A 19,936-nucleotide genomic window follows, 5' to 3' on the forward strand; every position below is an offset into this window, starting at 1 on the left:
GAATTCATGCGGAAGTGGCTTAAGCTTCTTTGTGCTGTGCTTTAACCCGCTGTTCCACCAGGGAGGGCCTGATCTTAACTTTTAATGGCCCTCGGGTAGAGGTACAGGCTCGGAGCAGAACAGAAGGTAGACTCTGAGGTAACCCTCAGTAGTGCACACGTTAGTCTGTCACATTCAGATTTTAAATTAAGCAATAATTTTTATTTAAATACAGATTTTCCCCTTGTTGCCTGTTGTGTGGGTGGGAAACATGCTTTCAGTCTGTCCGTGAAAGTCAGGTTCAGGGTAGCATAGATGAGGGTGATAATGTCCTTTGATGCAATATCATTGCAAGACCCTTCCATAGCCAGCACATATACTCAGGTCACACATTCACACATGCAAAAATTAAATCTATTTCGAATTTGAGCCCATTCAGTGCTAGTAAAAACTTAAGTCTCACAGAGGCTTCTCAGTAAATTGGGGTAAACTCAACCACTTTTCATCCCCCTGCCCCAGTGGCCCACCTTTTCTTCAGGGTGAGCAACCCAGGTGACCCAGGAGTGCTGTTGCCAAGGAGCCAGGTTAGCGCTCATGCGGGCTGGATTTAGTGGGATTTACACCCCCTCTGTGTGGTGCTCAAATGTGTCCCTGCGGCGCTCTGTGCCTGTCTCAGGGGTGTGCACAGCACTGTGGCTGCCTCCTCCCTGGGTTCTAGGCGTGAGCGCCAAGGTTTCTTCTCTCCAGCGTCCTTCAGCGTTTCTGGGGATTTCATAGTTGTGCTCCTCCTGCAGTCAACTGCGGTCACACCCCCGGAGTGGTGGGCCAGGCCCTCATCTTCTGTAGAATGGCCTGGAAGAGGGACAGGTCTGTCTCTTGGAAAGTAATTTTACACTCTTTCCTGATTTCTATCGTGAACTGAACATGTCTAAAGTTGAAGTCTGTGGCTTCCTCAGTCCCCCGTCTTCTCACTGGGAGATGAACCTTAGTTCTTTCGTGTTATTGATCTGTTGTCAATTTTCCTTACTTAGATTCCTTAAACTTACCCTATTTCACCGTCTTTTCCAAAATATTAACTAGCCCTTGTTTTAGATTCCTGTCTCTCGCTTAATTCCCATTATATTTTAAATTATTTTTCCCTCTTTTTTTTTTAAATCAGTGTTTGCTTTTTTGTTAGGATGTTTGTTATGAAGAAAACTACCCAGGCTACCACCTTTGTCATATGAGAGTGCCCTGGACAGCCCCTTCCAGTCCTGCCCGGGATATTCCGTCTTCTCCTGTAGGTCCCCCCGGCCATCTGCGTGCCCGACACTCCCTGGTTTTCTCTCTGGACTGAGCCCCACACCCAGGGATCGAGCTCCATAACGCAGCTTCTGACATCACCCCGAGTGGCCACTGGCAACGAGTGTTCATGATGGGCACAACTCAGCTTGTTCCCCAGACTTGCTCCTCTGTGTCTTCCGGATCCTTAGACCACTGTCCACTCAGACTTCCCAGCTACTTATTCTAGGTTTTTCCCTCTTTTCCACGTCCAGTCGGTTCCACGTGGCTGCTGATCCCACCTGCTGCCTCCTCGCCTCTCCACCCTGTGCCACCCCCTCCACCATGTCCGGCCGGCCTGCTCGCTATCGCTGGCCCAGAATTTTGAATTGGTGTCCTGCTGGTCTCCTGCCACAGTCCGCTTGCCCCTGTCTGCTGCAGTAGTTATCTTTAATGCCCTTTGGGTGGGTTCCCAGTCTTGAATAGTAAAATCTGGACTCCTCAGCCTGACCTGGAGGCTCCCTGTAATGTAGCTCCCACCCTGGCCCCTCTCTAACCTTTCACGCCAGTTATCCCAACTGTTTATAGCTTCCTGGATACATTCAGTTGTGTCTTTGCACACACTGCCCGGCTGGTTCTATTTATTGGTGTAATATGGTGCAACCTTCCAGCAGCCAGAGACGCTACAGCCTTCCCACAGCATTGAGACGCAGCTCTCTGGCAAGACTGTATTCTGTCTACAGCAGTTTAGTGCTTCTTTGAGCTATGGCCATCTTAAATATATTTCTTTTGCAAAGTGAAGTTTTTATGTGCTTTATTTCCATGGCAGACATTGTTAAGGGCAGGGACTTCTTAATCATGTTTTACCCTCAGCATGGAATGCAGTTGTTGAGACGCGTAGAGATATAATAAATGTTGAAAAATGCATAAATCAAAGGCACTGCGTAGCTTCTGTCCCAACTAGTGTGTGCTCGGCCTAGGAGCCTCCCTCCTGGCTTTACTTTGCCGGCCAGTCCGCAACATACAACAGTAAAGATGTTTTCTAGAAATAGACACAGTAATTTCATTTTTAAAATTCAGCCTCAAATATATGTATGTATGTGTGTATAAACATACATATATTTATAACTAACATATATGTACTGTTTGTGTGTGTGTGTGTATATATATAAATACACACACGTACAACACTGCGTAGTTTAAAATATTGAGCCAATTTGAGCTAACTGGCTTATGTGTGCGTGTGTGTGTACATATGTGTATGTGTATGTGTGGGAATACATACACGTTTTAAACTTTGATTTCCTTTTTTCCCCCCTCTACCTGAATTATATTTTACTGGACACTAGCTCAGCATTACCCAAATTAATTCTAAGAAATGGATATTTAAAAGGTGTTACTTAAAAGGAGGTCAAAGGAATTGGGAGGTCCTGAATTAACAGAGATAGTCTAGCACAGGCTGGTGTGTGTAGCAACATATTTGACTCCTTTTTATGAGGGACTCATGTTCCAGGAGACATGCTTTTGGAAATGGCGCCCAGGCTTACAGATTGATTTCAGTATAAATAAGGTTATTTACTATCTTTTAACTACCTTCTTAGCCAGAGCTGGTGTGTATGCTGTGATGCTTGGAACAGTCTTGCCAGTTGGTAAAACGTATCCTAACATGTTCAAAGCCATGCTGATTAAATACACCCATGTGGAGTCTCTCAAAGAGCCCGGCCCATAATTCCTTGACATGAACAGCCCCCTGCAAGACGCTCTGAGCACTCACCCCCAGATGAGTACATGCCAGGTCTGTGGTGCCGAGTGTAACCTCTCTCTCTGCCCACGGCCTACTTTGAATTGTTAGCTCTAGCAAGTAAGACTTACAAAGCCACAACACTACGTAGTCTAACTTTCAAAAATATTGACATTTGTGTTTTTCCATAATAATTCTAAAGTTAATCTATCAGTTCAAAAGTAATTGCTGTTGACATTTTGATATATACCCTTGTTTGTATGCATGAGTCAGGGTATTTACAGTCTCAAATGTCTGAAAAGTAGGTCCAAATTGGCTTAAATAATAGGTGTTTGTTAATTTATGGAAGAGGCTTGTGGGTGGACTTTTTCACAATCAGTTCATCTTGCCACATTGATATCATACCTCATTGTGGGAAATATTACCCTGTTATCACAGTGTGTGGTCCCCACCGTATAGCTGAGATCTGGAATGGGGTCCCTGACTTATTTTTTGAAACTTTATTATTTCCTTTTTCCACAGTAGCTACTACAGTTCCTTTGTCTCCCCATGACACTGTCCAAAGACCTTCTTCTCTGGCTCTTCCTTTATATCTAAGAGGAACATAACCAAAGGCCCTCTTTAGAAGTAGGCTTCTCATTGGCCAGGTATGAGCTTTATGGTTAGGCCAGAAGGCACCCATTCTCTTTGAACACTTTGCCTACAGAATTTTATCTATGTTCTTTTAAATGAATTTTCTTATTTGATAGTTCTTTGCCTCTCAGAGAATCAGAAATTAAATATACAGTTGTTGAGACTGAGTGTCTCAAAATTAGGGGTGAGTGGTGGGATGGGAGAACATTTAAATATTTTGTTGGTAAATAACTTAAAATAATAAAAAGTATAGCAGTTAATGTTGCAACTATGAAATTTACATGAATTTTTACTATAGGACCTAAGATTTTTGAGATTATTTTTTTAACTTGTTCGTTTTGTTTTTGTAGTAAGTAACTTTGCACTGGGCTTCTAAACTTTCCCCCAGGAATTACTCTACTTTGCTGTTAGAGCCTCTTGCTGGGTGCATTTGAAAAGCCTGACTCAAGGAACTGTAGAGTTCCCTGCATGTCCCAAAACACTCTTCTGTGCATCACATGAATTCTGGGCTTGCAATGGCTGTTCTTCATAACTATTTTCTCCTCGAATCAACCAGCCACGAAAAGATTTGTTCCACAAAAAGTTGGATCCACAGCTTTGCCACAGGTGGTGACAGTATCAAAGCCATGTTTATCCTGGGTTTCCTGGAATAACCCTAATTTTTCTGGCCTTTTTTTTCCCTCGGAGAGAATATCAGAATTATATATTTTAACACTGGTGTTCATGTCACTGAGGACTTTATGCATTTAAAGCTCCACAAAGCTAGTCCTGTTGTTGGGTGCTTTTGTGTTATTGTTAAATGTGGCTTATATGTGATAGAGGGTACAGTGAAAGGTTACAAGATGTACGAGTCCAGCTATATGGCTTTCTTGAAAATACAAAACTATAAAGTAATGCAAGGATCAGTGGTTTCCACACATTGGGGAGATGAATAGGCAGAGCACAGAGGCTGTTCGGTATGAATGCTCAGATATCATAATGCTGGGTGATGTCGCTGTGTATTGTCAGAACCCTAGAATATACAGCCCCCAGTGAGCCCTAAGATCAGCGTCGACCTTGGGAGGTGGTGATTTGTGCATGTGGGCTGACCAGTAGTGACACACGTGTGCCAGTCTGAGGGGGACAGTGTGGGGAGCCTGGGTGCCGGGAGAGGAGGCAGAGGTTATAGGGGCATCTCAGAACCTTCCATTCCATTTTGCTATGAAGCTAAAGTGGCTCTAAAAACTAAAGTCTATTCTTCAGAAAATGAGGCAGATAGGCCTCCCTGTGTGTTGTCACTGGGAATTTCTCTGCAAATAGCAGTTTGTAGAGCACTACTTAAAGGATAATCCCATGAGTGTTTCAAGATGTTCTCGATACCCATTCACATTAGGCTCTAAAGCAAAGGAACAGAATGGGGGATGTCCTTAGACCTTATAGTGGTCACATCTGGGGAGCGGGGGGTGGGGGTTTGCAAAGGTAGGGAGGCGAAATGGGCCTTTGTTTAAGCAGTTGTCTTGTTAGAGTCTTTTAGACCTGAAAACTCATTTTAGTACTATCTAATCTTATTTAATTCTCATAATGAATGAACACATTTGCACATTGTATATATTGCTTACAATAGAAATAATTTCTTTTTAAGATTTATTTATTTGTGCATACAGAACTGGGGTACAGGCCAGAGGCTCGGGGTGGTGAGAGGCTTCACCAGAAACAGAGTGGGGAACAGAACAGGCAGATCAACAAAGTACACTGCTGAGGGGAGCAGCGGGTGGGTCAGGAGAGGTCTGCCACACCATGTGGTCACCTCTAGGGCAATCGAACTCATGCGGAAGCGGCTTTAGATTCTCAGTGCTGTGCTTTAACCCACTGCGCCACCAGGGAGAGCTGGGAATAATTTTTTAAATAATTATTATATATGCTCATTTTTCTAGAAAGTTAAAGTAGGTACCACAATACAAAGATACCATTATTTGAATTTTTTGCATTTTTTTGCAGTTTTTCTGGTCACAGATAGGCTTTCAAATGTAGTGAGTTTTGTTCCTAATTTTTGATGCTATTCTCTGTCTTAGTGTCATTAAAAATTCTTCTAAAACATTTTCTTTGACTGCATAATTGTGAAATACTTAACATTTCTCTATTGTTAAGATAATTACATGACTCCTGTAATTATCACACATACATATAAAGACATACATATATGTACATATATGTATATGTACACACATATATATCTTTATACTGTTAATTGTTTCCTTATGATCAATTCCTCCTGGAATATCACCTTAAAAGGATTTTTGAAGTTGTAGGTATTCTAACAAGTCTTTTAAAATATATGAATTCTTTTAAGTAAATGAAACTTTTTTTAACGAAAAACAAACAAAAAAGACCAAATGTACTTTCCTGTCACATATTTTATGTGAATTTTGGTGAAAGAGTGGACTAATCGTGTTGCCCCCATTCACTGTTCCTTAAAATGCTTTCCCACCTGTGAAAATCTGTATTTGTATTCCTCCCCTAGTGCTTCCATTTTTTTTTCTACAAAAGAGAAAATCAGAATTCCAGTATAGCCAGCTTGAATCAATCTTTCTGTTCCTCTTATGAATAGGCAGTTCCTCCAGGCATTAAGTTAGCTGGTTAGAAAACACTGGCATTATGATCCTCAGCCCTGAGTTGTCTGTATAGGGGGGCCGGAGGTATTGAGGAGAAGCATTGTGTCAGCTTTCAAATCTAAAGATGAAATCCTATTAGTACTAGTTATAGGCAAATTTTGTTGTAACTGCTGCTATTTTTTGGTCAGCGTTACTGGTGGTTTTATTTTTTAATTAGCTGCTTTATTAAAATTTGGAAGTACTTGGTTAAAATATTATAGTTGTATTATAAAAATATATCAGATTTTGCTTTTTTAAAAAAAGAAGATTTCTTTATTTGTGCATACAGAACTGGGGTACAGGCCAAAGGTGCAGGGGTGAGAGGATTCACCAGAGACAGAGTGGGGAGCAGAACAGGCAGATTGATAGTACACTGCTGAGAGGAGCAGGGAGAGAGAGAGAAGAGGTCTGCCATGCCATGTGGTCACCTCTGGGGTGGGGGGTGGGGAATCAAGCTAGCACTGAAGGGGCTGGGACTCGCTTGGAGTGCTCAGTCCTAACCTGTTGCCCCAGATTTTGCTTTTGAAAGGAATCCTGTGATGAATCTCTACTGAATATGTAGTTATTACTCCTTTTTCTTTTTCTGTTAATATGCAAAACATTTTTTGATAACAGAAAATTTAGAAATAACATGTTTCTAGTTCAGACTACAATATTTATCATAATTTGTTTTTACTGATGAACTAGGTAATACTCTTGTGTATTTAATTGAGCTCCTGACTGCGAGAAAACAGGCTTTTATTTGACAGAGAACTTCCTAAAGTGTGATGTTCCCCGCACTATTAACATCAGCTATACCAGGCTGCTTGTGGAAATGCAAATGTTTACAGAGTTAAGGAATTGCTAACTAGCTCTCCTTCAAGTGTTTTTGACTTGTAAATAATTACATCTACACTTCTATTTAACAAAGTAGAAGAACTTCATTAATATGGTGAAGATAAATCCATAAATTATTGGCTTATTTCTATATAACTTAACTTTTCGGATAACAGTATCTATCTGGTTATTTTAAAAACATTTTTTAAAAACCGTTACGTTAATATGTAGTTTCTCATTGGAAAATCTGCTGAATTCAATGTTGTATACATTTATTAATTATTTCAGGTGGTTCCTTCAGGGTGGAATATTAACTTTCTAAACATGGCATTATTTTATAAATGGGAGCCATTGTTTTAAAGAACTTGATCTCCTTGCTAAATTTAGGACTTTAAGGCTTGTTTTGGCTCATAAATTTGCAGCAGATTTTTGGTTTTTAACAAAAGATCATTACTCTCCTTTGCCTCACAGCTGGGTCTTGTTGGTGCAGGAGTAATATGCTTTGAGGAACATCAAAGGACCCTCACAGTGCCCCTATGCACACCAAGGGGGCTGGGATTTCCGAAAGTGGGGGTAAAGCTACCAACTTCCAGGATGCATGATTTTTTTTTTCAAGATTTAGTTATTTATGCATATAGAACTGGGGTACAGGTCAGAAGTGCAGGGGCGGTGGGAGGATTCACCAGAGACAGAGTGGGGAGCAGAACAGGCAGATTGATGAAGTACTATGCTGAGGCGAGCAGCGGGCAAGACAGGAGAGGTCTGCAACGCCATGTGGGTCAGCTCCGGGGTGGGGATCGAACTCATGCCTAAGTGGCTTTAGCTTCTTAGTGCCATACTTTAACCTGCTGCACCACCAGGGAGGGCCCTGAATTTTTTTTTTTTTTTTTTAAGCAAAAAAGGGTGTCTAATTATTACTTGCTGCCTGTATATAATAGGTCATGTTGTGAAAGGTCAGTGTCTTGTAACAGCCAAAAGAGAAAATTCATCCAATCACTAATTCTTATCTAAATGTTTATAATTCAAGAATGAGGATAGAGAAGAACACATTTTCAATAAGGTCCTTACCCAGTCAAAAGAGTCTGAAATTTCTAGCTAATTTATAGCAAAAGATGCGCTTGAGAATTAAATTCTGGGAACTTCCTGTGATTATTTAGTAATGGCTCCAGGTGAGATTAGTAAAATGGAGACAGGACAAAGGCAGTGTTCTGAAATGAACTAAACTTTTTTGATGTGAGGTCCCCTCTAGTGAATATTCTACATCTATGATCTCTTTATGCTGTTAATTAATTTATCCATCTCTTTATGACATCTAATAAAGCTTAATGAATTATTATATTGATCACTTTAAGGTTCCTAAAATGGACAAATCCATCAACACACTAATAGATTTTTTTCCTTTTCTACACTTAGTATATAAAGCCTCGCAATTCCTCATAAAATACTTCCAGGGTCAGAAGTGGTGTTCACTTTTGGCTGTTAATGAAGTAGCGCCCAATACGGCAGGCCAGAAGGACAGTGTAGGTGTGTTGAAAAGAAAGTCAGAGTGAAATATAACTAGAAGGGAGAATATATATAAAACATGTTTTTAAATTTTCAATTCAATGTTTGACTAAATCTTGCACCTCAAGGTATTTGAGAGGAGGTGGGGAACAGGATAAATGAAAACTGTAGAAAAGTTTGAAAGCATGTATTAATTTCCTATGCAGGAGAAGAAATAATAGTAAAACTTTTTTTTTTTTTGTCTGCACTAATGACTCCCAATACTTGGTTTTCTTCAAATTAGAGACACTCGTTTCGGTGATTTTTGATTTTTGTGTGTTTGCTACATTGACTTGGCCAAAAGCCAAGTCAATTCATTTTGCCTTATAAACTCATAGCAAGTTCATCTTAACAGGCCACTATACTTGTTTTTTAATTCTTTAGTTATCTGAGGGAAACCAAAAGCATGCAACCCTACAGAAAAGCATTGAGAAAGCTAAGATTGGCCGACAGGAAACGGTAAGTCTGCGGATCACGTCGGTGCTGACTGAAGAGCAGGGACGCGAACTTTCTGCGAGGAGGCTTCACTGCTGCCAGTGGCATTGGGGAGGGGCTGGCCGCTGGGACTCACTGCTTATGATTATGTCTTAAATTATGGTGGTATTTTTATGGCAGCAGAGCTGAGAAACCAACCCCAGAGCTACCCTGCCTGAGTTTCATAGTCTCCCAAACAATGGGTTCTCAGTTTTCTCGGTTGTACAGTGGGGAATAGTAAAAATCTGCCTCGTCGGTTTATTGTGTGGATTAAGTTAGCTGATATTTGCACATTAGCTGATATCTGGCCAAAGGTAAACCTTATATAAACATGTCAACTTTTAGAATTGTATTTTTAAAAATGTTGCCACCAAGCAAATCAAAACCAGCAGTGTGGTGATATGGTGGCCTCATAATACTTCTAAGACAGTAAAATGTCTAGTGACCTATTCTATTTTATAAGGTGCAGTATTCTCTATGTTAGGGTTTTTAAAAGTCCATTTACTTTCTAGATTCTGATTACTGTTTTAAAGATTAATTATCCTTAAAGGTTAAAAATTTTCAAATGATTGATGTTATGAGAAAATATTACTTATATACAACAGATGTAATCTTATGAAACTGTCCAGTATCATTTTTTCCTAACTTACAATGTCATTGTTGTCATTGGGTTCATCCCTATGTAATTGGTAGTCTTTTCTTTATTTATGAACAATCCATTCTACTTATAAATTCCCACTTAGTTATTCGGTCTACATAAAAGATGCTTGAGATTTCAGAGAAAGATGAGTTTGTTCTTACACTGTAAATATATGTATGTTATATGTATATATGTGTGTGTGTGTATGTATGTATACACACATACACGCACTAATATCAAAAGCCTAATGTACATTTTTTATGAAAACAACTACAGTCATTTGGCTTGTTATAATTTTACATTTTTTTTGGATGCAGGAAGAGAGAACCATGCTAGCAAAAGAGCTTTCTTCACTTCGAGACCAAAGGGAACAGCTAAAGGCAGAAGTAGAAAAATACAAAGAATGTGACCCACAGGTTGTGGAAGAAATACGTAAGTCTTTGTACACCTTGAGGTGTCTTACTTTGCTAGTGAGAGAGAGTATGCTTGTTGTTATCCGGTAACCATTCTATTTGCATCTGAGAAATAAGGCCTTTAATAGTATTAAAATTGCATTAAAATTTCCACTAAGGAAACTTAAAGCATCACAAAGCATGACAACGTTGACATTTTAAGCATTTAGAGAGTAAGGAAGGTAGGTAGAAGGTAGTAAAGGTATAAAATAAAAGCTTAGGAAACTGAGGCGTTAGAGAAGGATCTAACTTGCATCCACGTTCCTTAGCTCTGTAGAGAAGTCCACTCACCACTATACTATCTTCTAGGAAAACTGATTCCAAAACTATAAGTGTTTGCAAACTGTGGAAAACCATTCTGGATGTTGACTTGCCTTTTGAATATACCAATGGTGTTTTAACTACTTTTAAACCAGAGTTCCCAATGTTTCATTTTGAATAATTTTACAGATTTATGTAAAGATAAACATTTGAATAGTTGAGGAAATTAAAGACTTTTAGAAGGACATTACACGTTATTATTGTCAGATACATAACTTTCTTCTTTTTTTTTTTCTGGTTATCTTCCTCTTTAGGGAACTTATTAGAATAACTGGCATGTGTGCTTGAAGCTTTTTGAAAGAAATTGAAAATACAAGTTAGCCTAATAGTCTTATTGCAGTTAAACTAGCCTTAATTGATATTTTTTATTTTTTACAATTGAAAATTTTTAAGCTGTTCAGTTAGTGTAAATCTGAGGTAAAACTTCATTTTGCAGACAGGGCCTGGTGTGCAGAGACGAGAGGGGTGGATTTTGCACAGCTCCGCGCAGCTGGGGAGCTGTTCCCTGGGCTGATTTTCAGGAGTCAGAAGGATCCTCTGAGCTGGTCATCTCCCACGAATGAAGTTTTTAGAGAGATGTGTTAGATCTTTCACACTGCCCACAGATTCATTTCATTTATCATCCTGAAGAAAAAAGTGAGAACCAAATCTACTACTTTAAAATAACCACTTTACCCTGTCTTAAAGTTGTAATTACTGTCAATGAAGCACTAAAGATGAACACATCAAAGGAGGTGGGGGGGGCGCTGTTACTGTAGGAAGTTAGGCTGCTCGTGACTCATCTTGAAAAGGAAACAAACTGTTTTGCTGTTGGTCTTATAAGGACATTACTTCTTGGTCTTCATAGCAAAGACCAGTGGTGGAGGAAGCCAGCTGATCAAAAGACAGACTAGAAAATAGCTTCCCTCCACCCCTTTAAATTAGCCACTTCATTTTCATTTTTTCCCCACCAGTATCCACTATACCCCTTTGACATCTCTCCTTCGGCCTCCCTTGAGCCCTAGAAACCTACAGTGTCTGAGATGAAGGACATTTGATTGGATTAACAGTGGATCAAAACTTGAAGAGTGAAGGATTCATGTATTTGAAGACCTAGCTATTGAAACTCTAAAATGAAACTCAAAGAGAAACAAAACATTTTAATATGAAAATTGCTTTTTTGAGTTCTAGGACAACTTCCAGCAACTTAATAGTATACGGTCAGAGTGCCAGGCGAAATGTGTGTCGAGGGAAGAGGGCGTCTTTCAGGCCAGAAAAATGTTTGAAGAACCGAAGTCTCAATCTTTTTCCAAATTGATGAAAATTAAAACTTGTAAAGCCAAGAAATTTAAATATTCAAGTAGCACTTGGCAGTGATTTCCTTATTACCAAGCGTAGGGAACATGTTCATGTTTAGAATTTAACTTTTCCTCACCCCACTCCCTTTCCCCAAAGACATGCTTGTTTCAAAATGATCCCTTTGATAGTGAGGGGTCTCATTGGATTTCAGATATCATTATTGAAGTATAGATTATACTGGATTAAAGGATTATAAATGCCAGAAATTAATTTTAATAGGATTTAATTCTTAATAGCTTGCCTATAGCACACTTTAGGGCAATCAGCTTCTCTTAAGTCTGTCCTGGTTTATTTCAAAGCAGTTTTTCTGCTGATAATAAATATAACCCTTATGTTCATGTAGACTTGTCTGTGTACTATCTGTTATTGCTCAATAATTCCTCTGCAGTAAATATTTATGTTCCGTCATGCTAGTTGAGTTATTGATATCATTATGTATTAGAAAGATTACGTGCAAAATTCCCATAAGAGAAATGACTGCAGTAAGTTATTCAAAGATTGTAATCTTACCTATTCTAATCATTACTTAAGTAAAAAGTGATTAAAATAAGTTGTAGTATAAGTTAAATTACCATTGAAATACTTAAAAGTAGGGCTCTCCCTGGTGGCATACCAGGTTAAAGCACAGCACTGCAAAGGTAGCCGCAACTACTTCAGCTGAAGTTCATTCCCCAGCCAAGGAGTGACCCACATGGCACGGTAGACCTTTCCTGTCTCACCCACTGCTCCACTCAGCAGTGTATTTCAGTGGATCTGCCTGCTCTGCTCCCCACTCTGTCTGAAAATCCTCTCAAACACACTCTCCTCCGATTTCCCTCCATACCTCTGGCCTATACTAATTCAGTTCTTGTATGCATAAATAATTTTTTTAAAAGAAATTTTCTTAGAAATAATGCCAGGATGACAGTGAAAATGATAAAGACCTCTGAACACATACTCTTCTATGAAAACTGGCAAATATTGTCACGGCTTTTCCACAATTAAAAACTAACCAAAGGTTTTAAGGAAAATGACTGAATCTCAGAACAGCAAGCTTTGTAACGTTTTGACTTCCTCTGTCCTCTGGCTCAATAGTAACCTTGAAAAATAGCTGCCTGCATTCCTGCTCTCAGAGGAGACAGCATGGAGTTCCAGTGCTTTGGGGCCCTCATTCCCAGGAATTTTCATTATTTGATGTTTTGAGTGTTTCTTGAAAGATACCATTAGAAAAGATTGTCTTATTTTACCTGCCTTGGTGTCCACCCAGTGTTAAAAGCCTCTCTTTAGGGAGCATTTGTCTAAGATGAGTACAGGCAAGAGTTTTAACTTCACAGTTCTCTCAGGCAAACAGCAAGTAGACTGATCAAACACATTAAAGGAGAAGCTTAAAAATGATGTTCATAGGTTACCATGAAGAGCAACATATTCCTGGAAATCTAGAAGGCACACGCCTGCAAATGGATGTGTGCATTCTCAGGAAAGACCTGAGAAGGCCCTGCTCTCTATCTAGCTGACCTCGACGTTCAGTGCAAGCAGGAAGTGAAGACTAAGTTGTAAATTTCCTAGCTGAGTATTAAAGCACACACCTCTTAGCAAGGACTTGGAGATTTACTTCAGGTGGTGAAGGAAATCTGTGCTCAGTCATTAAACTGAACAATAACCTAACTGAAGACTAGAGACTTCATTGACTATTGATAGCAAAGAATGTATATTTTACAGGGTAATCATCAAGCAAACAACCAAACTAGATGAATAACAACCACCAAACTGGAAAGGAAGGAAAGCTCTGATTTCCCACATGGCCAGATTCCATTTCTTTAATCTACTTGTCAGCCAAAGATTGCGAGACATGCAAAGGAATAAATGCGACTCGTGCACCAAAACGTGTAGAACTAAATTAGCTGTTATAACTGTGTTAAAAGAGCTAAAGAAGGAGCCTCCTGCTGGCACAAGGGGTTAATAAGTCTCAGCACTCTGAAGCGCTCTGCAGCCCCCCTGCGCCCTCAGCAGTGGATTTCAGTGCATCGGCCTGTTCTGCTCCCACTCTGCCTCTGGGGAGTCCTGTCACTCCTATGCCTCTGGCCTACACCCTAGCTCACACCCTAGCTCTTGTGTGCATAAATAAATAAAATAAATCTTTTTAAAAATAAGAGCTAAAGAAAAGCATGCCTATGAATTGCAGGATAATCTGAGGGTAATATCTTACCAAATAGAGAATATTAATAAGGAGATTGAAATTACTGCAAAAAAGGAACCAGGTTGTAATTCTACAGTTAAAAACTGCAATAACTAAAATGAAAAATTCTCTAGTAGGACTAATAGCAGATTTGAGCAGGCAGAAGGAATCCATAAACATGAATAGAGTAAGATAGTTTGATTGAGATAATCTAATCTATCAAAAAATGAGCAGCTACAAGAAACAACTCATCCTATATAAGTGATTTTCAATAACCGAAACTTCTATATCTAGAAATATTTTCCTTCAAAAATAAAGGATAACATGAGGTTCTACATAAACAATGGGAGCTTGTCATTTAGTAGACCTGCCCTAAAAAAACAAATCGGAACGTCGTTCCCACTGAAGAAAGGACATTGGACAGTAATTTGATTAATATGAAGAAATAAAATACACATGTGAACGTTTCTGCAGAGGCAGCCCGAGAGCTCGGTGTGCATACCCTATGCCTCAGCCCGTGTGCCGCGTCATTCAAAGCCAGTGGCGCAAAGCTTATGAGCCTCCGATGTTGGACACCCATGGGAAGGGGGAAGTCTGGTTTCCTTGGGGAGAAGGGCTCCCGAAACTAACATAATTGCAACCATCTAAAATTTCCTTGGAAAGCCCTATGAGCTTTTTTCCCATAACTGTTTATTTAATCTTTTATTCACATAAAAAAATTAATCTGTAGATAACTGAAGATAATTAATGTGTTTGTGTGTGTGTGTATATATAGACACATTTTTTCTTCTTTTTTTAGGTCAAGCAAATAAAGTAGCCAAAGAAGCTGCTAACCGATGGACTGGTATGTGTTACAGTGACACAGGTTACTAGTTACACTGCCTCTACACTACTATGACATAAAGTCTCAGTGCAAGAAAAGACATTCCTGAAATGTATATGTTAATGGAGTTTTATGCATTGACTTATTTCAGTTAATTAGGGTTAATTTTCAAATCTTACAATTCATTGTTTTAATTTATTTTATTTATGCATATAGATCTGGGGTGTAGGCCAGATGTGGGGGGTGGGGAGGAGTGAGAGGATTCACCGAGACAGAGAGGGGAGCAGAACAGGCAGATCTACTGAAATGCAATGCTGAGGGGAGCAGCAAGCAGGCCAGTAGAGGTCTGCCGCGCCATGTGGGTCACCTCTGGGCTGAGGATTGAACTTGTGTTGCAGTGGCTTTGGATAGTCTCATAGTGCTGGCACTTATCCCCTTGTGCCACAAGGGGAGCCCCTGAAAGTCATTTATAAAATATAGTTGACCCTTGTATATCACAGGGTTTCATGGTACCCACTGCCCCTTGTAGTCAAAAAACAGTGTAAAACTTTTTTAAGCTTATTGATATTTTTAAAAATAATCTTATTGATACAGCATTGATTTATGCAGCCATGAGTCATACAGATTCACACCTGTTCCCATGTATGTTACCACGCCACAGCACCTTGATCCTGTTCACCCCATTGGTCCTCTTCCACCACTTGCTCCCGTCCCCACCCCCTTTCCCTCTGGTAGATTCAGTTCTGCCCCTGAACCCTGTGGTGTTCAAGAGTCAACTGTATTTTACAAATGTAGTTTTAAAGATTCCAAGGTTAGTTTTGATTAGTTTTGCCTATCCCTTTGGTTCTTTATAGTGTACATATACGTGAAATCACTTGCTATTCGTTTTTCTCTTTTCCTCTTCCTGACTTAATTCACTTAGTATAGTCCCCTTCAGTTCTAGCCATGTTGTTCCACATGGAAAGGTTCATCTTTTTCATAACTGAGTAGTATCTCAGTGTGTGTATACACTACACCTTCTTATTCTATTTTTTTTTAAAGATTTATTCATACAGAACTGGGGTACAGGCCAGAGATGTGGAGGGTGAAAGGATTCACCAGAGACAGAGCGGGGAGCAGAACAGGCAGATTGAGGAAGTACACTGCTAAGGGGAGCAGTGGGCGGGTCAGGAGAGGTCTGCCGCGCCATGTGGTCACCTCCGGGTCAGGCGGGGATCGAACTCATGCGGAAGTGGCCCAAGCCTCTCTGTGCTGAGATTTAACCCGCTGCGCCACCATGGAGGGCCCTCTTATTCTACTTTTATAATGTCTCCTTACCAATAATGTAAGCAGCCAAGTAACATATTTTGTATGGTAGGTAATATATACAGTAAAGAAATGTTATTTAAGAAAATCCTAATGCACTTATAACATACTATGGTTATTGATACCTTAAGTTTACGTCATCTGTTTACAAGATGAATTTGCTAGCAGTACATCTACATCAGTATTTTCTTATATGATACGAGACAATGTAGCTGTTATGTGTACAACACTAGACATCAAAGATAAAAAGATAATGTGAAAAAGAAAACCACATATCTGCAGTGTAACGATTCATGCATTTATATTTACTGAGAAAAGTCCAGGTATAAGTTGGCCTGTTTCATTTAGACCCATATTATTCAAGGGTCAGCCACATAAGATTATTTTGTAAAACTAAATGATTGCTTCCTCTTTAATATTGTGCAACTTTTCTCAAATAAGTTACTTGAGTTAATCACTTAACCTTCAAATAGAGTAATGAAAGACAAAATTTTAAGAGTTCCATGGAATACTAAAGATTTGTCTTCTTGCTAGTGATACTAGTAGCTGACAGCTTTTGAGGACTGACCTCGCCCAGGGTCCCAATGCTTGTGAGGAGTGCCTGTCACGCATTCTCCTTGTATCTCCACAAGTCTTGTGAGGTTGACAGGATTAGTCCTTACTCCAAAGATGTAACTGAGTCCACCAGCAGCACACGGTCATGTAGGTCCCAGGCAGATACGAGAATCAGAATCCTCCTCTTCTGACTTCAGCTTCCAAGCTCCTGTCTTCTGATGCTGTCTTCTCTGTCTGCCCGCTTTCATGTCAATGCCTTCTTCATTCTTTGCCAGTACATAACTTGCTCTGGTCAACAGAGATATTCCAAAAAGGGGAGTCAGTAAAGCACTGTATGTGTGTCTTCAAGTTTATACAAAAGTTAGAAATGATTGCTATGAATTACATGCATGTGTGATTAGCATTGTTAAAACCTGTCCCAAAATTATGCTGATGTTTTTCCAGTATTTAATTATGAAAATAATGGTGATTGAACTTTTCCATCCCGGTAAGTATTTAAAATGCCTTTTCAGGTATTACTCATCCTCATTTTGTTTCTGTGGGAGAGGATGGAGAAGCCTGCATTGGTGCAGAAAGCCTAAAGGGACTGTGGGAAGTGAAAGGTGATTAGTCAGCAGAAAAGCAGATTTGAGCCAGGTTTTCCTAGCTCTATGTCCAAACTGCTGTAGTTCACAAAAAGGCTAAGAATCATTTTCCTTGTTTATTTTAGAACTCAGTAGATTGATGAAATGGGTATCATTGGCCTTTGGTGCCTATACGAAGTATAATTTCATTGATTACAAAGTTATTTCTTAAAAATGTGATGCTTTAGTGACAGGAACAGGAGGAGAAAAACTAACATTAAAGAATGAAATGTGTCTGATAACATAAATAAAGTGATACTATATGGGCATAAGAGATGCAAAATTTTTAGTGAAGACAAAAAAACAAGTCAATATTTATTTTAAACTAAGAGTCACAAAGAGATTTCCCCCAGCAGTTCTCAGCAAAGCAGCTCAGGAAACAGCAGGAAAGGTAGTAGTGGTGGTGGGGTGTGTGTGTGTCCAGACTGAGCTCTGATTTGCTGTGTACGTGTGTGTGAGAACGTATCTAGACTGTGTTTGAGTAAAACCAAGCATCATTCTAGAGTTTTTCATGCTATTAGTATTCTCTTCTAGGTCCTAGTTTCATTTTAATATCTTTGAGATCACATCTTTAATGAATGAGATGAGGCTATTTTGTTAACATTCCATTTTACGCAGTAGTGGTCACATTAGAAATGGACATCATGTCCAATACTTTATTTGATTTTCAAACTAAATTTCCTGGAACACTGTTTTTGACTTGCTAGTGTTTTTAACTTTGTCATAACAAAGTACTTCATAGTGGGGGACTTCACAGCACAGATTTGTTTTCTCCTGATTCTGAGGCCGCAATCCAAGGTCAAGGCAGTGGCAAGTTGGTTACTTTGCGGCCCCTCCCTGGCCTTACGGTGGCTGCTTCCTCAGTGTCCTCCAGGGCCTTTCCTGGGCTCTCTGGCACCTCGGAAGGCCCACTTCGCTTTTCTAGTAAGGACATGAGTCAGTTCGGGCTCCAGCAGATGCGGGCGGGCAGGCTGGATAGCATGACAGCAGTCTGAAGAACCTGTGGTAACCCTTTGTTCCATCACCACCACTGATCTGGAGTTCACATTTCATGGAAACATCTGAACCATAAAACCTGCGACCATTTTCCTGTTTAGTAATACATTGTTTGTTAAGAAAAACGTGTAAGATATTTTAAAAGAGAGCTGTCCTCCTTCCGCAAGTGCAGCCATGGCGAGCTTGCTGGCACTGCCCACCTCCCTCACTGCCCGTTCACACCAGTAGCCAGGAGAGGGCTTTTTCTTTTCCTACACTATGTTGAAGATGCTGGACTACCAGTCTTGGGACACAAGTGGTTTTATTTTATTGGGTTAATTTCCTTTAAATAGGTAACACTTATTTTCAGTGTGAAGTGCATTTTAAATTCCTACTAGAGGGCACTAAGGCTACAGCTGTTCCTGTCTTGGTCTTAAAAGAGGAGAACCCCCCCCCCACTTCTCTGCTCACCCCTTCTCCCTCACAGACCAGATTGTCTGGAAGTCATTACTCTCCGCAGGGGAGGGAGAAGAGGCTGGGGAATGTGCTCCCTCTAGAAGAGGGGCAGCTCTGATTCGAGGTCACAGCGCCCTCACCCCCACACACACACATGTGCCGACCCCCCTGGACAAGCAGAAGTAGCTCTGCAGCCAGCCTGCCCGACTTTGGGTTGTTCTCTAGTAGCCACCGATTTGCTGGACTTTTAATATGAGATTTATTGATTCAAAATACTCGTGAAATATTTCCCCTGAAGTTTATCGCCATTATTCTCTCTAAGGTAGAAAACTTATTTTGTTGCTCTGACAGTAACATAAAAAAGTAAAAAGAGGCGATTGATCTAATTATACTTGAAATGTTTTCTGATTATATTTTCAACTTTCAAAATATTTCTTGATTTTCTTTATAGATAACATATTTGCAATAAAATCTTGGGCGAAAAGAAAATTTGGATTTGAAGAAAATAAAATTGATAAAAATTTTGGAATTCCAGAAGACTTTGACTACATAGACTGAAGCGCCCCGGCTGGCAGTGGGGTGATGCTGGGATGCGCCCTTTTCCACATCTCCCAGCCGAATGCCCTGCATTGGCCTTGGCCTGGAGCTGTGTCCACCGCTTTGTTGATCCTGAGTAAAGTGTGAAGTACAGACGTTTTTAATTCATTTCGATGGCTCTCATGACGTCGTTGCTCTTCTCAGGGCTCGCTCAGACAGCACCCTGCGGAGGCACCCACTGAGGTCAGGCTCCCCCAGAGGCCCTTGCGGCTGTAGCACCTCTCCGGCCCCTCCAGAGGCCAGGTGTGAAGCTCTGAGGGTGCGCTGGAAGGCCCCGTGGTACACAGAAGCCCGCCCATCAGTGCTTGGAAATAACTTTAAAGCCTGGCGGCTGCCTTCCTACCATGGCAGGACTTAGTGCAGAATTCTACATCATGTTGCAAGTTTCCCACCAAAAGTCCTGAAAGTGGGTGTTCCTCAAAGTTAGAGTGGCATAGTCATTCCTCAGACAGGACTATTTCTGATGAACTCTGCTGCCTTTCCAGAGAACAAGCCGAGCCCCTTGTCCTGAGGGCGCTTCCATGAGGTGGTCCCCAGGGCAAAAGTCCAGCCAGAGGAGGTTAAAAATAGCACAGATCCAGTGTCTGTTTCTCCAGTTGAGCTTAGGCATTAGGATATTTG

General features: G+C 40.3%; 1 protein-coding gene across 1 annotated transcript in view; it reads left to right on the plus strand.

Annotated features, from left to right (window-relative positions):
* MND1 (meiotic nuclear divisions 1 homolog (S. cerevisiae)) overlaps positions 1-19,370 on the plus strand; it is a 35,631-nt gene extending 16,261 nt beyond the window's left edge. Inside the window, exons 5-8 of the mRNA XM_004685334.2 lie at positions 8,986-9,060; positions 10,033-10,147; positions 14,781-14,825; positions 19,170-19,370. Of these exons, the coding sequence (XP_004685391.1) occupies positions 8,986-9,060; positions 10,033-10,147; positions 14,781-14,825; positions 19,170-19,276 (342 nt within the window). The 3' untranslated portion in view covers positions 19,277-19,370. The remainder of the gene's footprint in view (positions 1-8,985; positions 9,061-10,032; positions 10,148-14,780; positions 14,826-19,169) is intronic.
* The last annotated feature ends 566 nt before the right edge of the window (positions 19,371-19,936 follow it).

This window comes from Condylura cristata, unplaced genomic scaffold (genome assembly GCF_000260355.1).
Source record: "Condylura cristata isolate star-nosed mole 26May11 unplaced genomic scaffold, ConCri1.0 scaffold00018, whole genome shotgun sequence".
NCBI classification, from domain to species: domain Eukaryota; kingdom Metazoa; phylum Chordata; class Mammalia; order Eulipotyphla; family Talpidae; genus Condylura; species Condylura cristata.